Here is a 26,229-nt window from a genome sequence, read left to right on the forward strand (position 1 = left end):
GATAAAGCTGGGAAATTACCTATCTTCCACGACGTCGCTCCATGCTAGAATATTTTCCACTGTTTTCCAGTCAAAAGATTCAAGATGCTAAAATTAACTAAATGAGCGGAATATCTCGAATTGCTCAAGAGCGTCTTGCCTGGAGTTAAAACACTTTAAGACAGGAAGGAGGATCAGTCCTCATGTGGTCTGGGGGTTGGGAAACCAAAGTCCAATAGCCCCCTATTTAGACATTTACAGCTACTTTTATTATGCTGTCTAGACGGTTCAAGTTTTAGTAAACAATCCAGTGTTTCAAAGCAGAGGAAACAACAGGACCATACACGCCTTCAAGCGCCAAATTTCTTCACTGATCAATCTTTAGAAAATTTCCCCTTTTGTGTGATTTTCATGTGACCGCCTTCGTCACTGATATTTGTTATGTTTACTTTATTTCACAACACAACGTATAATACATGCGTCTTACAAATGTACACACAAGGAAGAAGCCTACATGTATTTCTTACAAAATATTTTAAAGCTCAACTTGCAGTTCGCTGAAAGATGTGTTTACAAGCAAAAAAATGTATAAATGTACCAACATAGGAATAAAGAAATAAACGCAGGTGTCGCTGCAAAATGGGGCAGCTTGGTTTTATAACAGGGTTTTGAGTTTTAACGTAGTACCAGTCATTAAAGCAAACGTATTAAGAAACTTGTTTCCTTTCACCTTTGTGTGTGTGTGTGTGAGTGTGTGAGAGAAAGAAATGTTCAGATTGTATCACATATCAGAATAAAGGATTTCCTGTGAAATACTGTAAGCGGTCGCGGTTGAGCTTTTTCTCTTTCATTCTTCTGTTCTGAAACCAAATCTTCACTTGGCGATCTGTCAGGTTTAACATCCTAGACAGCTGAAGCCGCTTCTCTTTGTTGATGTACACGTTGAAGAAAAACTCTCGTTCAAGTTCTCGGATTTGGTATTTGGAATAAGGACACCTCTTCTTCCTGGACTTGGTTGATGAACCTGTAGGAAAGAAAGAAAAAAAAATTAATGAGGGAATCTTGAGAAATCTTAAAAAATAAATTCCCATTAAAAAAAATAACACACACAAACACACACACGAATACACAAACACAAAACAGACATAATATAAATAGACTTCTGTTTGAAAATAAACTTGTTCATCAAGCATTTGTATGAATTCTGGAACATGTTTTATATTTCTGTGTACAGGATTTTCGATGGTTGGAAACATATTGATTACTAGAAGAATCTGTAATTTTCTTAAACGCTACATCAGTGTATGTATTAAATGCATCAGTATTATTCACGGGACACAAGGAAACCATCAAGCACGGTTACTTAACTGTTTCCCATTGTAAATACCTTTACAACCGTAAAATAAAACTTATTGGGATATAAAAGCTTTTGCATGCTTATAAAGAGGCACATAACCCTGGATCGCCACGGCCGTGGACACTTTGCAATTAGGCAGTCTGAAGTCCAAATATAACTCTTTTTTTTTTTTTTTTTTTTTACTACCACTACAAATAGAAAAATACTTACTCTGTTGGTTGTTCTTGTCGCCGCAGTTAGATGTTAAGTCCTCATCGACGCTCCCACTCGGCTCAGTATTTTGCTTGTCTAGTTTGGTTAAAGCCGGATTGTTATCGGCAGCATCACTGGGAGCAGCACAGTCTGTCTTTTGTTTGGGGAGCTCCACGTTGGGCTTTTCGGAGTTAGGAGTGTCAAAAAACTGGTCGAAGCCTTGGGGAAGAACCCCATTTCGGCCGACACTGGTGAAGAAATTGCACGGCGGGTTTGCTCCTCCGTGATGACCGTACAAGGACTCGTTTTTGAATATCACCTCCGCCCTGTTGCTGGAAGACTGAATCAAGTCCCGATGCATTATCTCGTCTGTTGAATAGTAGGACGCGTAATTGCCCCTGTAGTGCCATTTGGGATGGTCCAGTCCATAATCCCTGAAAGCAACTTCTCGAACAGGTTGGACTTGTGCTATGTTGGGGGAATAAGGGAAATTTATCTGACACGAAGTAGTCTGCGGTAAAAAGGAGGAGACTGATGTAAAATCCGGCGTCGAAACGTAATAAGTACAGCTCGGCAAGAACATATTTGACCCACAGCTGCGATCATCGTATTCCGTCATATCTATTCTTCCTTTTCCCTCTTTGCAACAGAGGAATGGAATTAGCAGCTCAACTGTTTTAAACTTTGTCCATCTAGAGCTCCACGGGCTTGTGGAAAGATTCCGCCAGGGAGAAAAAATCGGAAACGTAGGCAGACCTGCAATACATCTTGATCGATTCTTGAGGTAATTGTGTCATGTGATCCAGCTAAGAAATTACCATACATCAATATCAGTCATTAAAAACTGCCCGGACAAACTCGTGAGCGCATACAAGAGACTCCATTGGCTACCTGACTGCAGCGGAAACTCCTCTCCAGCCTTCTTGCCCCAAAGCTCAAGGGGGGAAAAAAGAAGAAATTTGTGAACCGTCGTTGGAATATTTAAATGAAAGCTTTACAGCAACATCAACCTCGCTGGATAATGATTATGGCAGCCACACCCGCTCAATGCGTCAGTAAATGTGGGCACTTTGGAGAAGACGTCGTTCGTTTGCAGCAACAGTTAGAAATGTTACTTGACCCATACGCACATGATGCCAAAGCTTGAAGAGAATGTCAGCAAGGTCATCGTGCCTGCTCATGTTACAATATAAAACTAGAAGCCTGCAAAATCATGTGTGATTTATCAAGTCAGTCTTATGCAAATTAATTATAAGCTTCAGTGCGTACCATCACTGTGCACTATGATGGTTGGAGCACAATTAAATACACAAACAAATTCCAGAGGGGGAATTGTGTGTGTTTATTGTTAGATATGAGCTTCTTGGCCTAGGATGCTAAACAGCTCAGGTTCCACAAAAGAAGCAACAAAAGACCCCCCCCCCCCCCCCCCCCCAAAAAAAAAAAAAATTAATTCTGTTATAACAGAATTTTATATATTATTTTGTGAAACATTCAAGTTAGGTCGTGCATAACTCCACATATACACCTCGCACAAAAGAAGTCCAAAGATCTGCCTCTTAACCGTTTACCTTAATATTTACTGTTCACTTTGAGTGGAAAAAGCCAAATAAAACAGCCCGGGGTATATTCATAACAACAAAAAAGAAGATTTAGGGTTCCATAATTTCTCTTTTCTTTCAAACACGAATCCTTGAGAACATTAGACATTGCCAAGTCCAAAACAACTGGCTTTGACCGATTGCGGTCTAGGTGATGTCCATCAGGCAATCACCAGCAAGCCTCTGCAGCCAAATCACTTTATTGCACGGAGGCAGCCATGTCTGCAGTGCTTGCCTCCTCCTCGGTCGGAAAAATGGAGTTAAAACACTACGAAACGGTGTTTCAGCCCATCACCACATCGTCGACTAATATTTTTATTTGGCTGTGAGAACTTTTCTATGATTTTATTTGACACACAAATGAAAGAAAAACTATTATTTTATTTAAAGACGTTTATGCGACAGTGGCACTCACACCAGACTAATCTTTAAAAAACACAGATTTTCACACACGTTTATGGAAAATGTTCCTATTTTAATTCTTGCATGTTTTATTTGAAGATTAATCCAGTAAAAAGGGCCTCAAATGCTTAAATGAGACCAAGTTAATTAAATGTTTTGCTACTGATGTACGTACAAAAATCAAGCTTGTTAATTGAGCTCCCACAATGATGCACAATGAAAAATTCTCAGGGAGTAAAACAGAACAAAAATCAATTGTATATAACAATAGGACAAAAAATATAGTTTCTTAAGCTAATAGAAGCAAAAGTGTACAAACGCCAAACATCTAAACAATCACCATTATGCTGAGAAATATTCAACAGATCAAGTTAGAACGACTTGTTTTGGGTCACTTTCTGTGATTATTAATTTTATCTCGAGTCTTGTTTATTGACTTATTTTTGTTGTGGATCTGTTTTGAACTTTTGATTTCAGAATTTTCGTCTATTATCAGTCATTATTTAGTTTTCTTCTGTATAGCACTTTGTGATCAATATCTTGAAAGTTGCTAAATATAAATAAAGTTTTGCTTCTTCTACTATTATTCTTGTTCTATCAATAGTGTATGCAGATTTTTGCGACTAACATGTTTTACCATGACCTGCGTTTAAGGCTTTATCTATGTAACTTACATTCCCCCAAAATGGAGTACAACTAATATTTTCTGAAATATTTTCCCAGTATCTCTGAAAAAGAGCTGACTGAATTCGAATAAGGCTTTAATGGACAAAATGCTGACCCAGTTTTGATTTGAGTGAGAGCTTCATTAACCTCACAGAAATTAACAATGAAGACGTCTTTTTCTTTCTAACGTGTGTGTAGAGAAAGTAATTTCTACATTCCGACATAGAATTATCTTTGTACTCAGACTGTGGGAAGTAACAGCCTGCTAACTTGACCTTAACTTTGCTGTGACACCCCCTGTCTGTCTGGCAGTTGACAAATACAGCAACAAATACTACGAAAAACGGGTGCAGAGAAAATACACTCTGTATTAAAAACAGTCATTAAAGATGGTAAATAAAGTTTTGTGGTATTTACATAATAATAATAATAATAATATTAGCCTGATTTCATATAAGAAGACCCACAACATTCAGTTCGATATATAGTCAATACCAAGAAGCTAAAGTCTATAGTCACCAAAAAGTAAAAAAATCAACACAAATATTAAAACCGAAATAAGGAAAAGAACAGTTCCTCTTGCAATAAGCTTTCTTCTTGTTTTCGCCTTTTATAACAAATCGTAACCTTTGATTACTTTGACTTTCACCACTTAAACTTAAACCATAATAAATATACCAATAATGAACCATATGACAATTTTTACAGAAACAGTAATGGTGACGCCATGATGAATGAGAGGGGGACCTCGTGTTCTTGTGTTTAAACTCAGATAACTCAAGATAAAATAACACTTTTCTTAAATAAATGACCAGGTTACATTTTTCGCACACATCGCCAAAAGCAATTGGTGTTCTTTGCGGGAGACCAGCAGTTTTTAGACTTAAACAGTGCGCATTCCTTCCAGGGCATATTAAATGTGTATGACTTTTGAATTACACCACCAGACAATATTTGGTCCCAGCCAAAGGAACTTCCAGCTGTGGGTGAGTACTGCTGCTGTGTTACGCACAGCAAGAAGGAATTGCGCAGATAAAAAATAGAGGAGTAGCACAGGGGTGTATCATAAGAGACTGAACAGAGGGATTTTGGCTCAGATAGATGTTATTAAAGTGTCTGTATTAAGAAACAATCACTCTGGTTGCATTCAGGCGTGCGAAAGTGAGGACTAGTTTGTCTTCAGTGAATGCTCACAAGAGTTAAACTCTCATGGCTCCTTTACTATGAAGATTTGATAAGTAAACCATCCATAATTCTCCCGTAAAAACAACCTAAATTAGCTGAAAATTAATGTCGGATATTTTCTCCCCAGTATCTCAATAAATTACCAAATTATCGTGAGCCATAAAAGTCATAAGTATTTATATTAAAATCGTTCTTCAGTAGACCAGCTAGACAGCCTAGAACTCCCGCTAACATAATCACTGTTTTTTATTTACAAATGCACCAATCTCTTTTTCCGGTCATTGAGAATGTGTCTAGTATTTTCACTATTCTGTTTATAATAGCACGCTTTCAGAAATTATTTAGAAACAAGTCGTGTCCAGACTAAAATTTACTTTAAAAACTGATGTAGGGATCAATATGACTGGTGTAAGCACTGGATAAACAATTGCGCGATGCGTTGTGACAACGCACGAGCCCTTAAAATGTAGATTAATTAAATAAAAGAAATAATGTAGTTTAGAAATCATCAGGAAGTTTTCTTTTATTTATTTATTTATTTATTTATTTGCTGGTTTTAGGAATAACCCGCTTAGAACTAAGAGGCGCGCAACCAGTAGGCGGTCACACAATATAAGTGATGCAAAATAAATCATTTAAAAAGATTAGCAACAAAATGGGTGAAATCAAACATCTCATTTAATAACAGCATTTAGTAAAAGCATGCAGGAATACTATATTTTTGCAATAATGACTTCATCTATGCATCCATAAACATGAACTTGACAGGTAACTTTCCCAGGCAACACGAGCAGCACACTAGACAAATAATACAAACAGGCCTCATAATTTGGTTTGGATGAGAGAGACGTGAGCCTACAGAGCGACTATTACCCACCAGTAGGTTAACAGGGGTGCGGAGGGTTTGGAGACATTCATCTGAAGTGAATATATATTCATCTTCGATTAAATTATTTATACAAATATTGTAAATGTCAAATATTTGTCCTGATAACAAAGAACTTCCTCCAAATTAACCCACGCAAGGTGAAAATTCATATTTAACTCCAAACATTTTTTTCCTTCAGTCTTTCCCTAACTTTAACCAAAGTGCTTTTGTTGGCTAAGCCAAACGACAGACAAATAAGACATCCGGTCTCTGGTGTGACAATCGTGCGCTTTATGCGGCAGCAATCCACCCTTTAGCCGCCTTCCAGCGCCTCCGGTGTGATTTATAAACGCTGCTAACACTCAAAAGAGCCTCTCAGCATGATCCAACCATGCACAGTGACGTGATAGAGAAAACAGTTTAATAACCCACGAAGATAATTTCTGCAAGTGAGGGTGAACACATTTTGTGGCACAGTCAGTTTTGTTATGGATGTACAGTTGGTCAGGATCAAGTCCAAAGGTCATCAAAAAGCGGAGAAAGCTTGTTCGCGCATCATTAGTCGTTTCTTCTTCATCCTTCGGTTCTGAAACCATATTTTCACTTGTTGGTCGCTCAGGTCGAGTCTATCAGACAATTCTTTGCGTTTCTGTCGGTTAATGAACTCATTCATCAGAAATTCATTCTCAAGTTCAGCTAGCTGTGGCTTCGAGTAAGGCTTCCTCTTCTTTCTTGTTTTCACTTGGGACGAGCACCACGGGGCACCTGGAAGGAGAAGAAGTAGCAAGGTTAGCGGAAGCTTAAGCTAAATAGAAGCTCTTAAAGGAACTATTATACTAGGAAAGCATAAAGAACAATAGTAGATGCACCTACACACATGTAGAAAAAAACTATTACCCACAGAAAAAAGATTTCAGTGGACGTTTTAATGCAATTTAAGCAGCACAAGACCATAATGGCAATTTAATGTTAGTTTTGTCGTGCACTATTTTAAAAAAAGGCAACCAATCAGAAGCACAGATAAGTCTCCACTGTGGCGTTATGATTGTTTTACTAACAGTTACTGTGAATTTAAAATTTGTATGTAAAAATATACTTAACCCTGGCCAAAAGTCGACCTGGAGCACAAGTTATTTGGTATTGTCTCTGTGAGACTGAGCTTCTGTTTGGAACCGTTCACATTTAGTGGAGCTGCAGGATCAAGTTGTGCCGCAGACCCGTGAGACTCGTCTAGATCTGAGTAACCACGGACCCCATGTTCCGAGGCGTAAACTTCATCTTGTCTGCCAGACTCTTCTGTCTTGAGGCTCGCATCTTGGTAGCATCGAGCAGCAGACTCCTCCAAATGAGTCTTGACGTGGCCGCTGGAGGTGTTGGGATTTATAGACACCGAACTGGACAGAAACGGCGGGCAGTAGCCACCGAAAGCACGGCTCGGTGTTGGTGGTGCGGCAGGTCCAGATGCGCACGAACTTGAGGAAGTCCATGGGAGGGTGCACACGTCTCTCCTGCTATATGGAAGCTGATGCAGCCCGTGTAAGTGGGTTCCATTGCCGCGTAAATTGGAGAAATACAGCGACTCGGGTGGAGCAAAATTCAGAAGAGAACCAACATAGCCGGGATTTAAAGGATTCCGCTCACACATTTCCATGAAGCTTTCCTCAAACGCTTCTTGCAAGCCGTTTACCAACTCCTGAAGAATAAAGGGAAGGTAATTGTTGATTTGTTAATACGGGGTCACGTGATATGCAAACTATGTTGTCCGCCCCACCCTTGCTTCCAATACTGCAAAGCAAAATACTCCATGAGATAATATTTTTGGTATTAAACGCGTGGAAGTGAAATCAGCACAAATAACTTATTAAATCCCACAATCATAACAAGATCAGAAGTATCGTAAAATATTTTCACATGGTTTTCTAATGGGCTCTAACTTGAGAGCCTGGGTCTTTATTTTTAGACTGCAACTACATGATCAATAGACTGACCCAAAGCCTAAAAGCAGGCCTTAAATGCAGCTCTGGAGAGTGCGTAATGCGTGGCTGCATTAAGAAGGTTATTAAACACTGAGTGCATTTATTGTACAGTTACATTAAATACCCACAAGTGATTAATAGAAAACTTCCATGTTCCCACATGCAGACGGAACACCACAATACAAGCCCCACACTGGAGGATTCAGAGCCGCAGCATGGTAATAGGTATTAGTACATTACATCCCTGAAGCTATTGCTTCCATTGGGGTCACTCCTTATACGTTATAATGCAATCTTTATTTAAGCAACCTTGGAGGAAAAACAGCATACAAATACCCAGCTTCACTGAAATAGATCAGTATGAATCACTCAAGCAAAGTTATAAAAAAATATAGTTGTTTTTACCCAGTATGAATCTATAATCCTCTTCTAATATGTTCACACATTGAACCCCAGCTTGGTAGAAACAGGCGACCTTGACTCAGTTTAAAAAGCTATCCAGCAGCGTTTATAAAGACCCTAACCTCCGAAAACTAAACTTAACCTACAGTCTCAAATGACACTGTATGAAGCATCTTTACTGTTTTCTGGAGAATAGAAAGGGAAACGTTACAACAGTTATCTGTCTTTAAATGTTTCTATATAACACCCTACTCTATCTTTCCCTGAGGACTCTCCAAATGGACTAATAAAGTATTTTCTATTCTATTCTATTCTATTCTATTCTATTCTATTCTATTCTATTCTATCTACTTTTCGCGACAGTTTCAACAAACTGTAGAGGGACTGTGAAGCACATTGTGTTTAACAATAGTCGCTTTCATATTACTATGTCGTCATAAAAAGACACAATTAGTAAAAGCGTTAAAGGAGATTGTGAGATTGTTTTTTCTGACAATTTTTAGTATTTCTTATTACATTTGACACAGACGGGAGAATCCTCTGTGATGTTTTAATAAATGTGTCTTTGAACTCACAACACAAAGGATGAGATCATTAATTTTCTAAATCACCTCAACTCTCACAACTGCAGACAATAAGGTTATGCCGTGATAACCTCCAGATAAAGATTTATACTTTACACATTTTCAGATTCCCTCTAAGGAAAAAGCTGGCCATGTTTGTCCTAGCAGTGAGACTTAACGAAGACAACATGGTTAACGCAACAATAAAGAATAAGAAATTTTCATTTGCTGCAGCTGTAATCAGTGGCAGGACATGTTTCTACATCTCTTCTGTCATGGCGTTCATATACTCTTTGGGTACTATTAACGTTTAGTAATATTTATTTACTATTAGATTCATGTTTGACTTCTTTGGTTTTAAATACATAATTGGGTCAGAGGTGATAATGTGTAAACATCGAGGGAACAAAGAATCCTGTAAAAAGAATTTGTTTTATCTTAAAAATGTGTTAAAGTTCGTCTCTTTTGTTAGCTTCCAGAAAGGGTTTATATATGTGGGGAAAAAGATTAAACTGCGAGTAAATAGACAAAGCAAGACAAAGCAAAACGTTAAAAAAAAAGCAGGAAGTGAAGTTTTATAGATAAAACGATTCCATGTTAACAAAAACGAAAAGTTTTTGTTTTCTGGAGTGAAGTTAAAAGGTTTAATAAATTAATTTATAAGTTATCATTCTTAACGTGTTTCATAGAACGTGTTGTTTTTACTCTAATTCAGTGGCTGGAACTTTATCTTCGTATTCTACCAAATATATCCAACGTGAAATATATGAAACATTGAATTCTAAAGCATCTTTGCTTGTTTAACTTGATCTTAGCTACAGCTTTTTTTTTTTTTTTTTACAAAAGCAAAGAGGCTCCTACAATCACAAAATTAGGAAACGGTTTATTGTCATTTACTGCTCTTCGTCCTTCAGGTTTAGGGTGTCAGGAGCCAAACTGAGGAGCCGCAGTCTGGCTGATTTCCACGCCCTTTGAAGGAAGCTATTTGCCGTCTTTTGTCCTTGGTAATAAACTTGCTTCCCTCGTTCAAGTTCTCTGAGCTGAGAAATGCTACCTTGAATCTTTGAGTAATGGATTCTCAACAGCATTTATTCACTGGAAGTTTTTTTCTTTCTTTGTAATAGTTTAATTGAATTTTACACACAGACTTGAAACACGTTTAATTTATCTTGTGCAGAATCAACGCTGAAAATGTATTTATTTATTTTCACATGGGAAAAAATCCTGTCATTTTGACAAAACATGAACTTCAATGCGCCTTGAAACGGTATTATTACTTACTACAGAAAACAGGTTGTTATGCGTCAACAGTGGTTTATTTAGCGCTCATTCATTTCCTATAATGTAGTTAATAGTACCTGGGTGGTTAACACTCTGTAACTGCTATTTAAGACTGTCAAATTGAGACATGGTTTTACTACAACTAAATATTAAGATGGATAAAGAATCAAGCGCTCTGAAAGTCTAATGTCTACAAACTAAATGAGAGTCATCTGATTTTATAGGGTCGAAAATTTAGTAGCTTACATGTTCATTAACATTGCTGATGGTAATCTTCCGTTATGCAGCTTTGATTTTAACTGAACGCTCGTTGAAAACATTAAACAAATAAATAAATAATTGGAAAAACAACTCATGCTTTAAAAGATTGCTGCAATGCAGCGCTAGCAATCATACACTGAAAAGTGCAAAAAAATAAATAAATAAATAAAGAAAGAAAGAAAAATAAGAAAAGAAAACGAAAAGGTGGCCAATGAAAAATGTGGTAAATGACTAAATAAGTCTGACTGAGCATCCTGCTACGAAAGATCATGTTTCTTGTCTGCATCTGCTAGTTTGTGTCTTAATCAGCTTTTCAGTCACATAAACCTTCTAAAAAAGTTTGCGGCTGTTTTGAAATTCATTGGACGAAGATGATGACTACAAAGTTCCACTGTGGGCGATATTCAGGGTTGTTAGAAGTGTTGGGTTAGTTTGAGTTGTTAGTCGGACACTATAGCAAACTAGTACGTTTGTCTTTGACGTAAGTCAGGCTAGTAAAAAAAAAGAAATAAATACATAGATAAATAACTAAAGTTTATGAAATTGCTCTTTAAAATGTTATATTTCTTTCCAAAAGTAAAGAATGCCATATTCAGACGTTTTTAATGTGTTTGATTTCTTTTAGTGAAACAGTGGGTTTAGAAATGTTTTTGTTTTTTTCCACTGACTTGGAAATCCATAACAAATCATTTCTTTCCTTTCCTGAACGTCTTCTAAAAGCACATACTGAATCTAAAAACAAATTAATAGGAAGAAAATAAAATGACTTAGCCACTAGGCTTATAAAATCTGTGTAGACCTTAGCCTGACAAGAAAGACTGTTTTGTTTTTCTGACATATTTGTTGGAAACAGCTACAGCTATGGATCAGGTTGTCCTCATTCACAAGGAGTCACCACTAGATGGCCTTCTCGCTTAAGGAAAGAAGTCAAGAGCCAAGTCTCTGTTCAAATGTACATGGCATTGAACAGAAATTTGATTTTGTAGTGAAATGGCTCCTTTTATGCAGTTTCACTGAGGCTTTTTACTTTTGCTCTATCTTGACACTATGAAATATTACAGGTTTGCACGAAATGTGTTGATTGAAATGATGTCTTTAGCAATATCAGTGATAAGACTCTCAAACTCAAATTCTCAGAAAGAACTTGCCAACTGAACTTTGACAAATAATATACAACAGCACTTATACCACAGTGATGTAATATCAATCAAAATATGATGCAAAATTGTTTCACCTATCGATAAATGCATTACAGTGTTGAACAGTTTGTTCTTAGAATCAGAGGCAGAATACGTTATTGTTCCCAGAGAAAGAAAGGATAAGATAGAAATCTCAATAAAAACAATTACAAATTACAGTTACTAATATCTATATAAACAGATACAGAATAAATCCTGCCAGTAAGTAATATGTGCAGTATTATCAATATGATAAATAGTAAAATGTAAATGTAGTGCAGAGTGAAAATGTAACAGTGGGTGTTGTTGCTGTATGGAGGAGTTGTACAGTTTGATGGCCACAGAATGATTTCCTGTGTCGTTCAGTGGAGCATTTCGGTGCATCAGTCTCTCACTGAACGTATCCTGTGACTGATCAGCAGGTTATGAAGCAGGTAAGAGGTATTGTTCAGTATTGTCTTTATTATGGACAACATTCTCCTCCCCAACACCACCGTCAGAGAGTCCAGCTCCATCCGCACAACATTACTGGCATGCGGATCAGTTTGTTCAGTTTGTTTGTGTCTGCAACCCTCAGCCTGCTGCCCCAGCATGCAACAGCACAGAGAATAGCTGTTCTTCATTAAAGGTTTAATTTAATATGTTCAAACACAGTTCCCACAGTTGGAGTACAGTAAACAAACATCACGCCTCTCATTACCGTGATTATAATTTTTCTTTTTTTCTTTTTCTTTTTAATGTTTTCCATGTCCACTTTCATTTTGAAAACACACTCAGTTGAAAATATTATTTCACCAATACCAAATCTATTTATCAAATTTAAATCAGGGACTTGGTAGTAATCTTCATTACTTTCTAATCTCTTGTGTGATAGTTCTCATTTTGATTTTGTGTGATTTTATAATCCTCTGGGAATATTTCACCTGTACCAAGCTTCTGCAGCATGCCAGTCATCTTGTCTGCCGGTGCTTACATACTCACAGGCGTTTATTATGCCGACTATAAACGACCTCACCAACACCTTTTGAACTTGCACAGCTTTATATTATTACATTTTCACCTCAGAGGTTCATTGTCAGGTCTATGTGTCCTCTGTTTTACAACACATTTAAGTGCCCGTTGCACCTGCCATTACTGAAGGAGTGCTGCTATATTTTTGCTAATATAATTGCTCCTTGGTATGATAGAGACATCCTTACTCATCCAAATTCTGAAATTCAGGGTATCAGTCTCCTCTTTCCATACAAGAACACAGCATAAAGGTCACCTGGCACATTTTTCATACTTACATACAAAACTATTTATAAATACACAACACTGAATATCAATATTAGATCTTCAACATGAAAAGAATAATTGTTAATAATAACTTTTATGTTTATTATATTTGCCTTTCTGTGACTGAACTTGTCATTTTTTATGTGTGGTTTTGCTCAAGAGATTAAAATGACTAAACAGAAATAAGATTTAATACATGAAAGAAATAGTCAAATTAATCGTTAACCCATCTGAGAACACTGATCTGAGAGATGGAGCACAAGAGTAGACACAATAAATTAAGTCTTCAATTTGCTTTGAAATAACTAAATTGTCTTTCCTTTTTTTGACAGGTTAAAACTGACCTCTCAGTAATCCAACCTGAAGTAATTAAAGTGCTTTAAGGGCCATGGGGCTGCAATTCATTAATTGAACACTAGAGGCACTCTAAGTCCACCTATACTGACTTCAGCTGAAACTTCAAACTGTCTGGATTTGCAGCCTCTTATTTATGTGTTCTATTCGTAAATTTAAATGGCATTTTTCCAAAGTACACTGGAAGTCCATGAAGGATTCTATACTAGTAATATAAATAATTAAATAAGCTGCACTGCTGAGGATGCGGATTGTTCAAACTCAATCCCATCATTTTATCCCAGATTTAGAAGTTTTGGTTTATTAACACAATCCACAAATATGCTGTAATATTTCCACAGTGAGAAAAGTAATGATCACTTTAAATAGCTTTATTTCCACAACAGTAGCCTATGTATCCTAAAAAAAAATGAAAGCGCGTGGGATTATTATTTGACAGGGCTGTTAACTATTGTAACATCTCCTTACAGACGTAACTTACGTGTTATTATTTTCACAAGTGTCTCACTGCTCAAAATTACTAATGTGAGCTAATTTGTGCTTTAAATCTACATACAACCTCTATTCAAACACTATTTAACAAACTAGTCTGTTGGATAAATTGCCCTTTTGTTACTATTGTCTCTTTGAAGTTCTTTTTCTTTAATTCTTTTTCTTCATTGAAGTGGTTTTACATTATCGTGCCACATTTAATGTATTATGATGTCTAATAAATAAATCCAGTTAAATCAAATGAATGATGATTATTTAGATGTGTACTCAACAGCAAAATCTAATCTGTTCTCAGCTACTGTGTTACACAACTATTTTCCCATGTGCCTCTTGAAGGCTTTTTATACTAACTTCCATTGCTTGCGAAAGAATATGGATTAAGATCAGAGCTCATAGATTTTCAAAGCAAACATAAAAGTTTAATTGATTTCCACTGCCGTTTCTTTAATGTTAGTTTCAGTGAACCCAGAAACAATTGACAACTTCACTTCCAGAGTGATGTTTTGGTTCATAAACCAAGGCAACTTCCTGTCTTCCCATATACAGCATTGACGTGTTAACCATAAATGAAGAGAGAAGTAACCTGAATATTGTATGGGTACTGGCAGGATGGTGTGAAGAACTTTGGATGTGGTGGTTTAACATTATAGCTCAAGGTATCTGTGGAGTAAAACTGAAATAAGAAAGAAAGCTTTGCGGGTACTTTTGCACTGTCAAACCATGTAACCTCCCACAAGCTTCATCACACTCCCCTCAATGATTTGGGTCAGTCTGTCAAAACTGGTTTACATCAAGTTATTCCACCCACATAAGTTTTACCCATGTTCAACACATCCACCTTTGGCATGAGTCTGACCACAGAGCAGCTTGAGAACTACTTCAAACCATCTACATAAAAGACTTCCTGTTAAAGGTGCATCACAAAAATTAGGTCAGAGGCAATAAATTGGAGGAAGAAATTAAAAGTTCCAGTTGTGTTTAAAGTAAAATCAGAGACTAGGAAAACAATACAACATTCTTTTAACAACATAACAGACTGTTGGCACATGAATTTTACTTTATGAGTGCATTAAAGGATCTCTGATTGGCTGGAGGTATAGTTTGAAACCAACAGCTGCAGAACCAACTCTGTTGAGTTCTACATGTGGTGTCCTGTTTTTATACTGAATCTTTTGCATCCTTTTTTATTTGAAACACGTTTATGAAAAAGATTCAGTAGCTGCACAGCTAATCAGATAATCATGTAACTATATTTGTTGTAAATTCCCAAAGCTCTAAAAGATGCTCATCAGTGCCATGGCTGAATTCAATGATGGGCTATTTTCTAAAATAAAATAAAATAAAATAAAATAAAGAAAGTGGAGCATTTTTAATTAATGCATTTTATTTATTTTCGTTTTGTCTGAAACTTTTCCAGCTATTTCAAACTATTAAGAAAGTTAAACTAAAAACAACAACATGTAAATATATAGTCGTATTTAATACAGTTGGGCTGACGGTTTAATACCATGGGACGTGAATTTGATGAATCAGTCTCTAGCAGTTGATTTTCTTTAGTCAAATAAGTGGGCCAATATGGCTGGAGACTAAGCTTTCATTTGCACCTAGCTCATCAAAAAACACGACTGATATTGCCATCACACAAACGACATTTCAAAACCTTTCCAAAAATTAGCACATAAAAAATATAATAAGAAAAAGAAAAAAAAGCCAGGACAACTCGGACCCGCCTGATGTCAGTGGAAGCATTTTCTATTACAAACCTGCAGGAGGCGCCACAGGACGTGTAGAAGACACAGTGATGGTTCCATAGTCTCTTCACACCGGCAAACTACCAGTCCATGCATGGGTGTTGTCGAAAGTATGTTGGATAAATGAACCTGTAATTTACTTATAAATATCTAAATTAGCGTGCTGCTGATAAAGATTTCGAAACGAATACAGAAATAAGAGATAAATGCGTTTAAAAAGCAACGATATTGTTGAAAAGGGCAAATGAAATGTCAAATTAGAATAATACGCCAAATCCTGCATATATGCACAATGAAATGAGAAAAAATAAACTGCAACTAAATGGATTTTAATATGATGTGGTAGAGTTTAATTAACTACAACTAATTGCAAGAAACTCAAATTATTTAAAATTAACTTATTTTTTATAAACAGTTATGGTTTGTATACGTTTTAATGATCAGAATACGTTTATGTCATGTTGTCAGTGTTGTGTAATAATGTAGATATAAACTCTCCATCATAATGTCTTTAACCCATAAAGACCTGGGTGCAAGTCAAAAACATAAAAAGGAAAGAAAATATAAAAACTGAAACGAAAGAAAATATACCAAGGTTGTCATAATAAAATAAAAACGGTGTACATTTCTTTTACTTTAATCTTCTTGCAACTTACTGATTAAAACAAACAAATTGCCCAAATGGGGGGAAAAAGAAATAAGCTGAATAAATAAAAGAGCAACCATTACAAAGAGGGAGGGTAAACACAGAGGAGGCAAACAATAGAGAATCAAAGCATAATAATATTCCTAAATGAAGAGGGAAATGCTGCTCCGCTCATTTTATTAATCAGACTGTCAATTTCACCCAAGAGGCCAAACCCAAGAGCAATCTAAAACAGACTCAGAGATCAACCCAGGGACAAGCACCTCGCTCCTCACTTCTCTCTTCCTCTCCACTTGGATATTATTCGTCTGACCGAAGGCCGCCTCCATCATCAAGTGACAGCCCTCTCCTGTTTATTTGCTTATAAACCTGTTACAATAAATGATCATTGGAGCAACGTCAGCCTAGCATTTTAACAACGAACAGCAAACATTTTTGATGTATGACATTTTGCCGCTGTGGGGAGGATGCACGGCTCGTTTTGAGGAGTCGCTCGTCGATTGCGTTCAGATTCTTTCATTTTTGCGTCTTGCTTATAAAAAGGTTTAGAGACGGTTATTTAGAGACACTTGTCGAGTTGCATGCGGATTTAGTTCTGATACAACTCACTGCTGCTCCAGCCCCCCTGGACGAGTGTTGTGCTTGGGCTTTTTTTTTTTTTTTTTTTTTTTTTTTTCACCCCTCGTCTTGCTCGACTTAATGATGGAGAGGATAAGAAAAGAGATGATATTGATGGAGAGAGGTCTGCACAGTCCTGTCGCAGGGAAGAGGCTCGCCGACACACCAGGAAATTCAGTTCTGGAGGCCCTAGAAAACTCTCAGCACGGTGGACGACTGAGCCCAAGAATAACTTCGGCTTCTCTTCATGGAAATCTTGGGGACATTCCGACCAAGAACAAATTTGAAATTGACAGTCTTTTCGGTACACACCATAACAGCGAAAATACCTCTTCGGCGGAGATTTCTTCATCGGAAAGTAGGAAGAAAATGAGTCTTTACTCTGAAGTTTCGCAAGAATCAGATATAAACAGTGATGTGGAGGTGGGTTGCCCTGCGCATCGCTCCCCCAGCCAACATAAAGAGAACAACAAAGGTAGGATTTTCATTTAATCCAGATTACTATTAGTTTTAACTGTGCTCATATAGTACTGGTTTTATTTATATGACACATTCTTTCGTTACTTTGAAAATAATAATTTACAAAAATAATAATAATAAAAACTAACAAATTATTGTTGTCATAATCATTATTATTATCATTGTTATTATAAACCTTAAAATTGTAGACTTATCATTATTACTTTATTTTCATTCTTCAAATTTTACCTAAACGGTTTATTTTTAGTAGGCTATAATATACAGAAGGCCCACGCACATAAGACTATTTCAGATTTATCCATAACACTGTGATTGTTTTATTTTTCAGGGTTTTCAGACAGTAATTCGGGATCTTCCAACACAAGCTCGAGCTCTCTCTCTAATATGAATGGTAATTCAACGGGAGGATCAAATAATTCCAACGCCGACCAAGTCAGAAGGTATCGGACTGCTTTCACTCGAGAACAAATCGGAAGACTGGAAAAGGAGTTTTACAGGGAAAATTACGTTTCCAGACCGAGGAGATGTGAATTAGCCGCTGCGCTAAATCTACCCGAAACTACAATTAAGGTAGGCTGCAAAAAAATTTGATAAGAGCTGAGAGTGAATATGTTCATGCCAACAAATCAATACCGTAGCTATAACAAAATTAGCCCTGAAAAATGTCTAATTATTTTTTATCCTGCTCTTGAAATATGGTAGCCTAAGGTATTTTATTTTAACAAACGACAGAGTACCTTTACTCGTGACCCAAAAAGATAATAATAATTAAATTTAGGGCCCAAAGGGGGGAAAAGAAAAAAAGTAAAACATTGACAGGAACAACACTTCGATTAAATTCTTCATGGTAATTAGATTATTTAATCTCCTGTTGTTATTATGTTCATTAAATTGTTAACACGTTTATGAAGAAACCTTTTAGTATCAGTACAGGTATGTGTGTGTGTCTCCTGTGCACACGCTAAACAGCACTCTTAAAAGGTGGCTGAAAACAACATGGCAGCTTCAATATGAGCCTTGTTTTGACTCTGTGTGCAGGTGTGGTTCCAGAACAGGCGCATGAAGGATAAAAGGCAGCGTTTGGCTATGTCCTGGCCCCATCCTGCTGATCCCAGCTTCTACACTTACATGATGACGCACGCGGCAGCTACAGGAAGTCTACCTTACCCTTTCCACTCGCACATGCCTCTACACTACTACCCGCACGTCGGTGTCACGGCAGCAGCAGCGGCCGCCGCCGCCACCGGTGCCGCCTCGTCACCTTTCGCCACTTCCATCCGCCCCCTCGATACATTCCGGGCACTTTCGCATCCTTACTCGCGGCCCGAGCTCCTTTGCAGCTTCAGACATCCAGGACTGTACCAGTCGCCCGCAGGCCTGAATAGTTCAGCCGCGGCATCAGCAGCGGCGGCAGCAGCAGCAGCGGCCGCAGCGGTCAGCGCCCCTTCAGCCACCGGTCCCTGCTCGTGCCTCAGCTGCCACAGCAGCCAGGCGGCGAGTGCGCTGGGCTCCAGGAGCACCAGCGCTGACTTTACCTGCACAGCTTCCACGCAAAGATCCGAGAGTGGATTTTTGCCGTATTCTGCTGCTGTACTCAGCAAGACCTCAGTCCCATCACCAGACCAACGGGAGGACACTTCACTTAACAGATAACTCATCACGCAGCCAACACGACCGTTTGCTTGCTGTTTAGGGGATAGGCCGATTTGAAACGTCTCCCATGGATAAAGCTTTTCAAACCCCTTTTGTCGAAATTTTGCAACTCTTAAACAAATGTTTGGAAATAATAATAATAATAATAATAATAATAATAATAATAATAATAATGACAGAACACCACCTTTTTATTTAATTCTGTCCCTACGCCAATATGCTATTTGAAATGAATGTGTGCAAAATTTTCAACATGAAACCAAGAACTGTGTCTATATTTTCCCCCTGTGTTTTAAATGCCCAGTGTTCAAAATAATAAACCCAGCCTAGCTTTCTTTTAAGATACAAATGCAGGCTAATTAAAATGTCTAAATTTAGATATTATTTATTTTATTGTTTTTTTTTTTTTGTTTTGTTTTTTTTTTTTTTTTGTTTTGTTTTTTTTTTTTCGTTTTTTGGTCCAACATCATATCCTTCACTGTAGGCCTAATAGACTGAGATCTTGGCAGCAATAGCTTCTCCAACACACTATGCTCTATGGGGACATTCCTAATCAGCTGGAAGGTGCATATAATTTTGCATCGCGTCTTTTGTGTCAATTTTTATGTTAATAATAAGAGAATCATGACAAAAATTGCCAATCATGTACCCAGACGGAGCTCCTTTGAATATACGACTGTAAGAAAGTTCTTCGTTTTGAGACCCGCTGTCAAGTGCTAACAACCCGCGGAGGGAAGTCATTAGACATACAAAAGACCTGGAACAATGCGACAGTCCTGGCACACAGAATAGACTGTGAGGATACTGTCAGACACACGGAGGGTTTAAAATATTACTTATGAAGTAGCCTTCCAACAGCCCCTAAGTTTTTTTTTTTTTTTTTTTTTTTAATTAAGTTATTTTTTAATCTGGCAATGGGAAATACCTCTATACACACAGCAGCCTTTCTTTTATTTACATCGCGGAACCTCATTATATCAATCAAATATTTTCATAGATATTTGTAATCTGTATAGAAATTCTTCACTCTGCACACACGGACTAAGCAAGGCGAAAGTTCAGACAAAACAGCCTGTCTTTACAATCTGTCTGCGCCTGTAAAAACGGCTCTGTGCATTGTAGCTGTTCCTGTTGGGACATCACCCATATAAAACATGTGAAGTGTTGGGGAAAAAAGAAAAGAAAAAAAAGAAAAAGAAAACCCTGAAATATTTTGCAAAAATCACGGATAGTCCTACTGATACAGGAGAAAGTGAATTATTGATCTGGAAAATGCACCATGATATGTAAATGGTAGGCAATTTTTCAAATACTTTTTAAAAATTTATTTTTTGTGACTTGCTGAATGTTTTGTTTGTTTGTTTGTTTGTTTGTTTTGTTTTTTTAATGTTTAAACACTGGATGTACACGCCAAAAGGACCTTCACACGGTCTACCAGCTGGCTTGTAAATTTGCCAATAGTTCAAATTCCTGAACTGTTTTTTTAGTGCAAAAATTAGAATTAACTGTTGCAACATTTACGGCCCACTCAAAAAAGGCTTTAAAGGCTGATAAACGGGCACTGAAATTATGCCAAAATGTATCAGCCTTTACCCTTTGGGTCTCTGTTATAACTCTATATCGCTGTATTTAAAATATCAATGACTGTATGAATTTAAATATTTTAACTTGGAAAAAACGTGCAATATGAAATGTAAATCATGTTATTTATTGATCGTGTTTGTTCTTGGAAAATAAATAAAAACATCTTTACACATTTCCGTTTCTTCGCATAAATGGCACAGTGAGATGCAAAGTAAATAACAAGTTTGAGACTAAAATTGAAATTTTAACCATATTTGTTGAAAGCTAATGATCTTAAGCCAAAAATTTAATATTAAATGCTAAAAAAAAATACTAACGTAAACAGCATATATACATTTAACGTCAATGAAGACATCTGAGTTTATTTAGATGTCATGCCACCTTATAAACCCTGCAGTCTAACATTAATTAAATGTACGTGGAAAGCTACAGGGAATATGAGGACTGCCATCACGGGTCATTCCGGCCCTATAATTTACCATTATTTTTACATTAGCTCTAAATGATACAAGCTGATACTGTCGTTAATTGCACTTGGTTAAAATATAGCCAACACAAAGAATGCTCCCAAGGGACTTTAAGATAAGTTGCTTTTTTTGAACGTCCCCATTAAAGAAATAGTATTAGGGGAGCAAATATGGGCGTGATGTATCACCAGGTTTCCTTGCTCTTTACTAAAGAGAGTGTTGCAACCCATACAACAAAGGCAGTGAGATGGATGGAGGTGTAAAAAGGAAAAGACATGGGGCCAGAAAAACACTGCCCACAATAACACGATTGTTTTGTATCCAATGTGCAAGACAGAAAAAAAGAATTCATCATAATGCAGAAGACTGTCTGTCACCTTTTACTGAATGGTTTTTGACAAGAAAATAAATCTTTGGGTTGTTTAATATATTTTATATTTTCTTTATTTCGGTGCTAATAGAAAAACCAAATTAAATGTCCAGCAGCGAGATAGAAATGCAAAGATCGATGATCCTGCCCCTACTGTCCAATCACCCCTATTTAATTGACTGTATTTTCAGGATAATTGAACTGCTTGTTGTAAATTGAGGATTTTATAGAAACGACATGAAAACTACATTTACTGACATTCATCGCATCTTTGACATTGATTATCTGATCAGCGCCGTGTCATGCTAACCTCCAATTCTTCATTACACACTGTTTATGAGCTGTTACAGAACAACTTGCTTGTTCCAGAGTGATTGATTGCCTTATTAACGCGTGTTCTTGTAAGTGTGACCGGACTGATTACGATGCATATGTTTAGAATAATGTTTCATTTAGCTGACTGCGAGTAATGCAGGGTGACAGCTGCTGCGGGAGGACAAAAAAAAAAAAAAAAAACCCAAACTACAGGGAGCAAGCGGGGCCAAAACGTATTTAAGGTGGAACTACAAGACAGCAGAGAACCCAATGCGGTCAAATGCAGCCGGTCAACACCAGATGAGGGACTGGCAGCTCAGTATGGTTTCATCTAGCCAAATGCGGGTAAAATACATTACTTTGACTCCAACATGTTACCATCATTTAAAGATATAAACCCAATTCCACTCTACCCAATATCTTGAAACATACTGCCTCACGTTTGAATTAGTTGATGTGCCACCAGGCATTTATAAATAATAACTGTATCAAAGTTCCACGTTTGCATTACCTAAAAACCTAAGTAGTAGTTTGCACCCAAAAAAAACAAAATTTGGGGGTTATGTAATTTCATATTTGCCAAAAATATTAACCAAAATTATATGCAAATGTGCAGCATGTGAACTACAGCCTGATTAGATTTATGCCACCATTATCCTTCTAAAGTAGTCTCTGCTCTGTTTGTCTCATATCATTGCCTCTGTTCAAATGTTACTTTCATATATTACATGACATTAATTCAACTATAGCTCATTAAGACAGAATGAAATGGTTAAATTAACTTATCAACTCATAATGATGATGAATGAGGTATTAATTCAGATACAAGCTGGGCAATTTGCAATTTTGTGCGTTTTGATGGTTCTCAAATAACATTTAATATAGCGGGTCATCCCCTCAATCAATTACATGAGCATATGAGCCGGTCTTATGGAAAATGCTTTTTTCATGCATATGTATTGAAACATGTTCTCAATTATTTTGGAAATTGCTTTTTATTGGTTTAAGAGTAATTCTTTCAGTGGCCCCTCACTGTGGATTTATTTAAGGTGGAACTATGAATCAGGATCTTCTAGTTTATTCAAACAAGCTGTCATTTCTGAAACAAAAATGCTTTATTTTAAATATTTTCAGTACTGGTTTTATGAACTTTCAAAAGGTAACATAGCTAAGTATTATTGACTTAATAAAACGCACCCTTCAAAATTAGTTTGTTTTTGGCTAAAAATGGCATTTAGGTGGAACATAGTGTCATTTGAAACAGAGCCAACACGTCATTACAAGAACTTCAAAGTTAAAATTATTCCAATTTAAAGAGATCCAGAATAACCAGACTATCAGTGGACCACTAATATAATTTACAAAATGAATCAGTACATGTAATTTCCTAAAAAAAAAAAAGTACAGACCACACAAAAAAATTATGGAAAATTTCTAAATCATCACTATTTGTCTAACCATCAAAATGCTGTGTTGATTTTGTATTTTTTTTATTTTAGCAAAAATAATGATACTAAAAGTCAAATATAATTCATAAGATTTTTAGAAACTATGCCAGTACCAATTACTTTGGTTCTTTCATTTCTGAAAGGTGAGACTCTTATATCAAGACAAGTGTCAAAGGATTTTTTAACCACACATTTTACATAAACTAAACATGTGTAAGCAAAGCATTGACATAAAAGAGCTATAATTACATGAATGTTTTCAACATGTGGACAGAGATTCAAACAAATGTGTATCTACAGTTAAACTCTTTTCCCCAATATGCAATAAGAATTGTTCTCCACAGAGACAGTTTCCTCCTGGGGACTTACCTGAAAATGTTCAAGCAAAAATGGAGAGAGGTTGAAAATGACACGTGTTCATTGAAGCGGAAACATTTCTTAACTCTGGTATTTCATTATAGTCTGACCTGTCCATACTTAGTTGTGACAGAGAGGCTGAAATCCAAACAAATAAGCTGAATGAAATACAAGAACAACAATAAAAGCAAATTCTGAATATTTTAAGTGGGAAGAGATAAGCTATGATAGTTAGGTCGCCCTTTAAAATTACACTTCAGGTTTATGTTAAAAAGAGAGCATTGTTTTAACATCGCTACTGTATTAAAATAAATTTTACATTCATAAAGACAACTAACATTCATACTGTGCATTGCTCATTGCTACAAAAAAGACCTACATGTGGGTTCAGAGAAAAAAAAATCAGAGTGGTTCCAATATGATAAATTCACTGGCACATATGGTTGGAAAGGCAACGGTAAAAGGTAGTGGTTCCAATTAATATTAATGAGTTAATGCTTGTTGATCTAAATGAATATCAACTGGGATTTTTATGTTGAGCAAAAAGTTTTTTTTGTTTTTTTTTTTATTTTAAACTGAAGTATCTATTTATATGTGAAGTTTGTGCTGTGGAGTCCCCTCCTCCAGATGCAATGAAGGAAATTGGTTACTATCAGTTCTTCAAGGAAGACCAAAGTGTTGTATGGAAATGGTATTTTTACAAAACCCTCAAAACTATGAATGGCATTGTTGGTTTGCCACTTGGTTCAGGGCTAAAGAATCTGATTAAATAATGGGAGGTTGGACCAAATCTGTACTTCCTTGGTTTTTATTGGGTAGTGCATGGTAAATCCATGACTTTTCACATGTGCCACTCTGACAACAAGAGTATTATGTACTGTAATGATGGCCATGAAATGTGATTCAGTGACTGATCATGAAGAATCTTTAACACTTCTTTTTCCAGAATATTATGTTTTATTTAAGAAGCATCAGTGACAGAGGTAGAAAATTACGCATAATCATTACAGAATTTAAAATACCGGCACGTGCTCCCGTAAAAGTGGTCTGGCGACAGCTTTGGCTACAAATATGGCCTCATACTGTTAGCTCAGATATTAGCACAGTGTTTCTCATTATAAAATACACGCAAAACAATGTTTACAAATAAAAATGATAATAAAATAGAAATTAAAAATCCTCACATACTCTTTCTTTCTCTCTCTCACACACACACACTCACACTCAAACCAACCCTTTGTCCCCACCCCCCTTTATAATCTGGCTTACTAGTACGTACATAGTTATATCCAGCATTAATGTAGCATTAACTTAAAACATCTTTTACAGCCTTTTGTAAATTTTGATGCATGTGGTTGTAATGTTTGTAGAAGAGCTTCAAGGCAAAATTTAGGCAACTGTTTGTTCAGGGTTTTTTTTTTCTCTCTTTTTCTTTGAGGTAAAAAAATTATGACATTTTGAGTTATTATTTCCAAGTCACGTTGTGTATTCTGTGAAAGTCAAGAGTCCAATGGTTTGATATGCCAGCAATCAACCAGTGTCCAACATAACAAAGTTTACAAAACAACAAAAAAAAAAAGTCCTTACTGGATTCAGCAGCATCATAAATTACAGCAACATTGTCAGTACTGCATGACGATAGCATTTTTTACCTACTTTATCCTGTTCAGGATTGCCAGGTGAGACTGAGAGACAGAGTGCAGCTCTGACAGGTCGCCAGTCCATATTCAACACACAAACAAACAACCATGCACATTCATACATGGGCCAATTAAGAATGACCTGCGTGTCTTCTGAACTTTGAGAGGAAACATGCAAACACAGAAAGATGCCAACCAAGGTCTGAATCAGGAACCACTTGTGAGAACCACCACTGCTTCACTGTCTTGCCATCTTGACAAAACAACGGGCTGCAAGGCATCACTTTTAAAAAAAAGACCAGGTCACTTCTCACTGGCTAAATTTGAGAATAAGTGAAAAAGGTATTACATCAAGTATTACATCACTTTAATGTGAAATAATGAAAAGAAGAGAGGCAACTCCCAGCATGCCCCTGGTGAATGGTAACCAGTATGAAACTAAAGTATTGATTTAATGGTAGAAGGTGTTTGATGAACTCCATAACTACTTCTTATATACCTTCTTGGTAGTTAAATGTGTCTGCACCATTGTTTAGATGAGTAAGACCATCTAAACAAAAGCAATTCCCACGAGGAATAAATAGAAGAAAATAACATGAAAATGTGAAAAGTGAAAAAAGTTACAGAGAAAAAGTTTCATCATCTGCTGGCCTTCAAGAAGGCCTTGTTTGTAATAAAACCTCTCGGATAAATTATACAAGCATCTACACAAAACTTCAGCAGAAACTGTCATAAAAATTTCACCCTTCAAAGCTTCAGAGCCTTGTAAATAATGCAACATACAGTAGCTTACCACCAAACAACACACAGACCTGCGGATGGTGAATCTAATATGTTTTGTGTAAAAATGATTCTGCAGGCAATT

At 36.6% G+C, this 26,229-nt stretch overlaps 3 protein-coding genes across 3 annotated transcripts; 1 reads left to right on the forward strand and 2 right to left on the reverse strand.

Annotated features, from left to right (window-relative positions):
* Positions 1-767: 767 nt before the first annotated feature.
* Positions 768-2,353, reverse strand: hoxd11a (homeobox D11a). The gene is given in 3 exon segments (XM_042002049.1): positions 768-1,003; positions 1,547-2,176; positions 2,179-2,353. Coding segments are annotated over 3 exon segments (1,041 nt in total).
* Positions 2,354-6,776: 4,423 nt separating this feature from the next.
* On the reverse strand, positions 6,777-7,901 carry hoxd12a (homeobox D12a). Its single transcript, XM_042002178.1, has 2 exons — positions 7,352-7,901; positions 6,777-7,015 (listed from the first exon to the last, which is right to left on the reverse strand). Exons 1-2 carry the CDS (start codon positions 7,899-7,901, stop codon positions 6,777-6,779), a joined length of 789 nt encoding a protein of 262 aa, XP_041858112.1.
* A 9,230-nt stretch (positions 7,902-17,131) lies between these two features.
* evx2 (even-skipped homeobox 2) lies at positions 17,132-19,183 on the forward strand. The gene is made up of 3 exons (XM_042002534.1): positions 17,132-17,525; positions 17,859-18,100; positions 18,569-19,183. The coding sequence occupies exons 1-3, from the start codon at positions 17,132-17,134 to the stop codon at positions 19,181-19,183; spliced, it is 1,251 nt and encodes a 416-aa protein (XP_041858468.1).
* Positions 19,184-26,229: the final 7,046 nt, after the last annotated feature.

Source organism: Melanotaenia boesemani, chromosome 12 (genome assembly GCF_017639745.1).
Source record: "Melanotaenia boesemani isolate fMelBoe1 chromosome 12, fMelBoe1.pri, whole genome shotgun sequence".
NCBI classification, from domain to species: Eukaryota; Metazoa; Chordata; class Actinopteri; order Atheriniformes; family Melanotaeniidae; genus Melanotaenia; species Melanotaenia boesemani.

Coding starts and splice junctions, on each gene's coding strand:
- hoxd12a (XM_042002178.1), bottom strand. CDS start 7,901: ATGGAAATGTGTGAGCGGAATCCTTTAAATCCCGGCTATGTTGGTTCT. Junction 7,016..7,351: donor CAGGTCGACTTTTGGCCAGG/GTTAAGTATATT, acceptor TTCTCCTTCCAG/GTGCCCCGTGGTGCTCGTCC.
- evx2 (XM_042002534.1), top strand. CDS start 17,132: ATGATGGAGAGGATAAGAAAAGAGATGATATTGATGGAGAGAGGTCTG. Junction 17,526..17,858: donor ACATAAAGAGAACAACAAAG/GTAGGATTTTCA, acceptor TTTATTTTTCAG/GGTTTTCAGACAGTAATTCG. Junction 18,101..18,568: donor TACCCGAAACTACAATTAAG/GTAGGCTGCAAA, acceptor CTCTGTGTGCAG/GTGTGGTTCCAGAACAGGCG.